The sequence below is a fragment of the Triticum aestivum genome, chromosome 4D, assembly GCF_018294505.1.
Source record: "Triticum aestivum cultivar Chinese Spring chromosome 4D, IWGSC CS RefSeq v2.1, whole genome shotgun sequence".
Classification (NCBI taxonomy): Eukaryota; Viridiplantae; Streptophyta; class Magnoliopsida; order Poales; family Poaceae; genus Triticum; species Triticum aestivum.
The window spans coordinates 482912659-482919601 of record NC_057805.1 but is presented as its reverse complement, the minus strand read 5'-3'; the positions used below and the strand labels follow the sequence as shown (position 1 = coordinate 482919601).

Below are 6943 nucleotides of genomic sequence, written 5' to 3'. Positions count from 1 at the left end.
ATATGAGAAAACAATCCATTTAATATTGTTACAACCATACATAACCAAATATGTATTTTTAACTTTGGTTCTTATATTATCAACCTAAATTTTCATCAACCAATTCGGGTATCCTTTAGTTTATACTTGTTTTATGTATAATGTGCAGTGGATGTTTAATTATGCAATGAAATACTCGCTCCATCCCAAAATAAATGCCGTTGATTTAGTATTAACTTTGTTTATCTGGTTCCGAAAATATGGGTATGCAGAAGAAAAAAGTGTAGGCAACTAAAATTTCTCTCTCCTCTATCCAAAATGGATGGCAAAATTTTGATCTGCTATTGGAGATGTTGTGGAGAATCTTCGATCGTTTTCATACTTAGCCTTTTTTTTTTGAGAAACCGTTTTCATACTTAGCCATGGATGATGTTATAGTTGTCGCCAAAGCCCGTCCGGGGACGCAACATGTGGCTCGCGGCCCAGGCGGGCGTGGCCACGAACTCCCTGATCCCAACCACGCCCACACGTTTTTTATCTACTACTTCGCCGTCGATCAGCCTTGTGCGACAGGATAGCCCGGGTCACGGGAAAACACCAATCCACCGAAAAAATAACGCAAGGGCGAGTGAAAAAACAAAAGAACGGATGCATCCCGTGTCGACGCAACGCCTGGCGCCCGTCCCCAACGCCAACCACCAGCGCGCGCTTCTCCCGCCGTCTCCTCTGCTGCTTCGGCCACGGACCAGCACCAGGTCCTCGGCGTCCGCCAGATCGGCGCCGCGCGCCGTGTCGCCCGCGACCCCAACCACCGCAGCCACCAACGACCCGGACGCCGGCGCGCAGCCAGGTCAGTTGCCACTTGCCAGCCACCATAAACTAGCTCCTGTCTGTTGACTGACAAGACAATGGGCAGGGTTATTACGCCATGCCATGCCACGACTGAACTGCACACTGAAACTTGTCCGTGCTTGCGCAGATAAGTGGGAGGAGTTCGCGGCGCGGGTGTCCGGCGAGTGGGACGGCTTCGGCGCGGACTTCACGGTGGCCGGCGACCCGGTGGAGCTGCCGGCCAACGTGGTCCCGGACGCGTACCGTGAGTGGGGGGTCCAGGTGTTCGACTGGCAGACGCAGTGCCCCACCCTGGCCGACCCCGCCGCGCCGGGCGCGCTCCACTATCGCCTCGTCCGCCTCCTCCCCACCGTCGGCTGCGAGGCCGACGCCGCCACCGTGCACACCTCCCACCAGCGCCACGTCTCCTCCGCCACCGCCTTCGCCTACGGCGGCGCCGGGGGCTCCTACGTGGCCACGTGGCCCAAGGGCCCCTCGGCCGTGCTCGAGGTGGAGCACTGCATCTGCCACCCGGACAACGCGGAGGTGCGGGTCAGGCTGGTGCAGACGGTGGCGCTGGCCAAGGACGCGGCGCGGCTGCGCGGCGTCAAGGTGTTCTCCGAGCAGTGGTACGGCCCGTACCGCAACGGCGACCAGCTCGGCGGCTGCGCGCTCCGCGAGTCCGCCTTCGCCGCCGGGGAGAGGCTCCCCGCGTCCGAGGTGGTCGGGCAGTGGGAGAGCGCCGCCAGGTTCTCCGGCGCGCTGGACCCCGTGACGGTGAGCATCCTCCTGCAGCACGTACCGCACAGTCCATCGAAGAAGATAGCCGTGCGTGACACTGACATGTCTGGTGTGCAGGGCAAGTTCGCGGGGCTGGAGCCGGACCACGAGCCGCGGAGGACGGCGAGGGACGGTGCCGGCGTCGTGACGCTGCTGCCGAAGCAGCTGTGGAGCTCGCTCAAGGTGAGCGGCGGCGACGGCGACGGCGACGACAGCGACGTGGTGTGCGAGGTCGGGTGGCTGCTGGGCCACGGCAGCGCGGTCACGTCGACGTGCGTCCTGTCCAGAGACGGAGACGTCAAGGTAAATATTGCCGATTGCTGCTTGTGCCAAAATACAGGTTCGTTCTTACTACTGACGGTGCTGCCTGGCTCGTCTGTAGGAGATAGCTGCTGCGCAGGAGACCCGGGTGTCGGAGGCCACCTGAACAGAGCCAAGAACTCTTCAGGTTTCATCAGATCTTTACATAGAAGGAAATTATACTTACACATCTAGAATAGCCATACTCATACTGTAAATCTGTCATCCAACTAGAAGATGATCTACTAAGCAAATTGGTCTCTGCAAAGACATGAACTGGTGTGCTGTGCCTACCCTTTGTTGCTCTGGTTTACCAAGGGTAGCTACAGAGCTCCTGAGGCTGCTTGATTACGATCTGTGCAGACAGACTCATAATTTTAAAAATTATAACAGCAAGAAGAACAAACTTGGGGATATGGCATTTCATGAAGACAAGTTTTTCATTAGACACAAAGCACACAACTGACCATACAAAGAACAAACGAACTGGACGCACGTCCTCTCTTACTTCCACCTGCTGGATAGCAGCTAGTCTTGCAGCCATATGAACCAGGACACAACTACTTACTATATGTAACCCACGACGCTGTCTCTCACAATGACTGTACTGCTAGCTAGACCAGCTTATTTTCGATAAATGCCGCCGAAAGAATCGACTAGTTCTCTTCTTGTACTTCGGAAGTACATGCCCACAACCCAATTTGGGCAGTGGACATAATGGCAATGAGAAGAGAACAAAATCTGTGCATTAATGTACTTGAGCTGCATCTCTCAAGGTCACATTCAGACTGGTTTCCAGTGTTGGACGCCCAAGTCCAATATTGCCACCGTTGGCGTTGCCTTGCATCATGGCTACAAATTCGGCATAATCAATTTGACCGTCCTGAAAAACAAAGATAATGCACGTTCATTAGATTCAGCTGGTTTTTGACAAACAAATCAGCGGTGATGTAGGTCATGCTGAAAGTAACACTACAATTTTTCTCAATAGTAATATCCAGCTAAGATCACTATTACAAAGTTGATTTTAAAGTAGTAATGAGTTATTACTCTCTTTTTTGCAACATTATGCAGATACCATAATCTGTATGTAATCTGAGATCTATGTGTTCCGTGCTGTTGCTATATAGATTTTGTTTTTCCTTTGAGCTGTTGAGACACTGGGTATTAGGCATAGCTGGTGGTAGATACCCAATGCCACCAAGGACAGAGGTATGATTTCACAAGTTAAATAGGTATTAGAATTAAGACCCACAGTTAAATGATACTAACAATTAACAGGCATGCCATGATATTTTAGAGTGGGATAATCGACTTACATTGTTCTGATCGGCCTCTAAAATAATCTCTTCAAGGAGAGTGCCCTCCATGTTATATTCTGCACAGGCTCGTTGAAGCTTGTCGACTGTGATGTAGCCACTGCCATCTTTGTCAAAATATGTAAAAGCTGCCTTCAAGTGTTCTTCCCGCTCTATCTTGTTTAGAGGCATGGTTGCAGCAATAAATTCTTTATAGTTTATGGTTACATCAGTGTCTGTATCAGCCTGAAAAAGGTTCAGACAGATTAGATAAAGTAGGACAGCAATGCAGACAATTTACTACCTACAAATCAAGAAATGCATGTTATATATATTATTACTGCATACTATATATGTACAACTTAGGCATTTTTCAGCAAAAAAATGCCATATATAATCACAGCAATGATATATATTGGTTAGGCCTTTTCCAACAGAGGATATCCCAGAACCACAAAAGAACTGAAGAATAGTGTGTGGTGGCTAAACAGTGTTTGAAGCAGGAAAATATTTACACATTCCACACATATGGACTAGCCTTCGTAATAATCAGAGGCACGCACTTACCGCTTCCATTATATCACAGATCTCGGTCTCCACCAATTCATTGCCATATCTTGTCAGACCTTTCCTAAGCTCACCAAAAGTGATTACACCTCTATTTTTTATGTCCACTGTCTTGAATAATTCTCTTAATCCAGCAATCTCCTCTTCTGAAAGACGCTCAGCTATCACCTGGAAGCATATAAAGTGTCACAGAAGAAACAGGGCTGTACTGTTTACAAAATTGATAGATGCAGGACATAATGAAACAAATTAAATTCCAGCATAGTGCCTAGCCCACACAGTTACTAAATGCCAAAAACAAAAGCATATTCCCTTTCCGCAGTAGGAAATTCATGTAGTGAGATTAAAGCAGCAGCTCAAATGAACTTGCTTGCATGGCAGCAATAGAATCCATTCATGACCAATGGCATGTTCGTGTGAACTGTAATGTCAATTGATGATTCACAGTAACTATGTATGTGTCGTAAACTAACATATTATAGGAAAATCCAAACAAACAGAGCCATGATCCATGAGACCATTATACCGCATAAAGTTAATATTCTACCAAAATTTCAACTATTACACTTGTAAAGATCCAAAGATGTGAAATGGAAAAAATTGCAGAGAAAACTCACTCTCAGAGCCAATTTCTGTAGATTGTTCATTGCAGAGAACCGCTTGAGCCGAGAGATAACACTAGGATCCAAAACTCCGTCAGTGGCCATCCCATTTTGGCAGATCCAGGGATGCCCTGGCATTAACATATAATTGGTAAATAAGTACAAAAGGAAAATGTTCGTGACTACTAAAACAATTTGCAAGGGTGAAGAAATAAATAAAATATACTTACGTAGCACTTCATGGGCTTTCAAACGCTCTGAAGGGCAATTGCAAAGCATCTTTCTTATAAGATCCTTTGCACTGTCAGATATCTTAGGCCAAGGGTCTGATTCCAAATCAAGGTGCCCCTTCAGAACTGCATCAAATATGCCTTTCTGTGTATCTGATAAAATCAATATTGATCAGTTTAGCAATTCCAGGAAGATAATAGACTCAAATTTAACACTAGAGTTTAAAGAAATCACCTGCCCAAAATGGTGGAACCCCACTTAGCAATACATAGAGTATCACTCCAGCTGACCACACGTCGGATTCTGGCCCATAGCGTTTGTGCAACACCTCAGGAGCAACATAGAACGGGCTGCCAACTAGCTCACTAAAAACCTGGCCTGAATTGGTAAATTAGCAAAGTTAGTAAAGAAAAACAATAATTTATTCAGAAAATAACAACACTTCACACTCGGGATGGGTACATATAATGCAGATACATGCGAATATGAACGAGGTAGAAACAGAGTTTCATTTTCAATTTTCCTCATCCTAGTAATAAGCAGCAATGATAAGCTAATATTCATATGTGTGATATACCAACTCCTGATGTGTTAGTCAACATTCAGGCCATGATGTTATATACTAGTTTGAATTTTGAAGTGGCGGCTTGTATAATGATTGCTAAGGGTGCAGCAGGAATGTAACTGAATATGTCCACCTTTCAGTGTCAACAAAATATTACACAGCAAAAAAGGCAGAAAAACAGTATGGCATTTATTTATTGCTTAAAAACATGTCCATGTACATGCATCGAAATTCAATACCATACCTGGCTTGAAGTAGACGGACAGGCCAAAATCAATTGCTTTTATGGACAGGTCATTATCTTTGTCAAGGAGGAGGAAATTTTCTGGCTTGAGATCGCGGTGCATCACACCAAGTGAATGGCACATAGCCACAATGCTGACAACAATTCTTGTAATCTCTGCAGCCTTCATCTCACTGTAACGGCCATTCCCCTGAATTCGGTCAAAGAGCTCCCCGCCAGGCAAGAGCTCCATCACAATGTGGACCGCCTGCGCGTCCTCATAGACATCCTTGATGGAGACAACGTTCTTGTGTCCCGACAAATGGTGCATTATCTGGATCTCACGGCGCACATCCTCGACATCCACCTTGGTGATGAGCTTGCGCTTGAGGATGGTCTTGCACGCGAAGTCACACCCTGTACTTATCTCGGTGCAGAGGTACGTCGTCCCAAACTGGCCCTGCCCAAGCTTCCGGCCAAGGATGTAATGCTCCCTTAGGTCTGCTGTCTTGCGCCCGAGGACAGAGATGGATGTCGGATCCAACCCTTGCCTCAGAATACCAGCGGCGGTGGGCCTAAAAGAGTCAGCATCGGGCCAGGGCTTGTCAGATTTCTTCAAGTCTGAGTAGCTATCATCTTCAATCCCATCGGCATACCTAGAAGCAGGATGCTCCCTGGGGAACCGATTGTAGTAATCGTTCCCGGGGGTGCCATTCTGATTACCCATCCCAACAACAACACCCTCTGAAGGCTGAAAGTTCCCAGTCTCTCACAATTGCCGGGTCCTTAAATAGCAAGAGAACACTACTTGCAAACCTGGAGAACTTCAAGGATTTCTCGCCGAGGAGGAAATCCTGAACCTGACATTTCACAACAAGAAACTTGGTCAGCAACCCATAGTTATCACTGGACGGCAAGCAAAGCAGAGCGAAACTTGAATTAACCAGGGAAGGATGAAGTAGAAACCTTCCGACGGCGTCTCTCCTCTTGGGCGAGGAGATCTCCGGTGTGAGGCCTTCCACCACAGGACCTGGCCCGCTAAATAGCCCAGACTCCTCTGCCTCGCACTCCACGAAATCCAACTAAACCCCACGCGAAACACGAGGCCTCCGCCCTTCCCCCGCACACCAGACCAAACCCTCGGGGCTGGAAGAGTTCCTCCCGAAGGCAGCTTTTTCGTCCGCAAAGCTCCCTCCGGCAGGAAATCCCCACGCCGAGGGCCTCCAATGCCGCACACCTGGCCGCGGCCCGAACCGCACAGCCGCAAGCAGCTGGACCCGACCACGGATCGGCGGGAACCGACGAGGAGCAGCTGGACGACGGCTGGCCGCACGGAGAATCTGGCCCGCGGAGCACGAAATCTCCGCCGCAAGGACGCTAAACCGCGGCGCGCACGGGGACGGCTGGCGGCGAGCTGGACTGTAGCGGGCGGGCACGGGGAGGATCACGCCGAGGGGGCTGAAACGGATTCTCCTGTTCCGGAGGGGGCAAAGCGCAAAACGGGTGGTAGGAAAAAATTGCAGAGAGGAAAGAAGAGGAAGGCAGGCGGGGGAGGGGCGCGATTTAT

General features: G+C 48.8%; 2 protein-coding genes across 3 annotated transcripts; one reads left to right on the top strand and one right to left on the bottom strand.

Annotated features, from left to right (window-relative positions):
* Positions 1–738: 738 nt before the first annotated feature.
* On the top strand, positions 739–2166 carry LOC123098842 (uncharacterized; the record flags this gene model as incomplete). The annotated part of the gene is given in 4 exon segments (XM_044520923.1): positions 739–829; positions 959–1587; positions 1669–1893; positions 1973–2166. Coding segments are annotated over 4 exon segments (990 nt in total), but the record flags the coding sequence as incomplete, so codon positions are not given.
* Positions 2167–2288: 122 nt separating this feature from the next.
* Positions 2289–6885, bottom strand: LOC123098840 (calcium-dependent protein kinase 7). 2 transcript variants are annotated; one of them, XM_044520922.1, is made up of 9 exons: positions 6343–6885; positions 6033–6236; positions 5398–5951; positions 4823–4966; positions 4588–4740; positions 4373–4488; positions 3756–3923; positions 3210–3434; positions 2289–2773 (listed from the first exon to the last, which is right to left on the bottom strand). In XM_044520922.1, exons 2-9 carry the CDS (start codon positions 6101–6103, stop codon positions 2639–2641), a joined length of 1566 nt encoding a protein of 521 aa, XP_044376857.1. In that variant the 5' UTR covers positions 6104–6236; positions 6343–6885; the 3' UTR covers positions 2289–2638. The 2 variants fall into 2 exon arrangements, with proteins under 2 accessions (XP_044376857.1, XP_044376856.1); XM_044520921.1 differs by having other exon boundaries at positions 5398–6236; positions 6343–6884.
* Between the last annotated feature and the right edge of the window lie 58 nt (positions 6886–6943).

Bases quoted from the DNA above. Each gene is read 5' to 3' on its own strand.
- LOC123098840 (XM_044520921.1), bottom strand. From the start codon at position 6,103: ATGGGTAATCAGAATGGCACCCCCGGGAACGATTACTACAATCGGTTC. The intron at 4,489-4,587 runs GTAAGTATATTT...TGTTAATGCCAG, and splicing joins GAAAGCCCATGAAGTGCTAC to GGCATCCCTGGATCTGCCAA. The intron at 3,435-3,755 runs GTAAGTGCGTGC...AACCTTTTTCAG, and splicing joins TCTGTGATATAATGGAAGCG to GCTGATACAGACACTGATGT.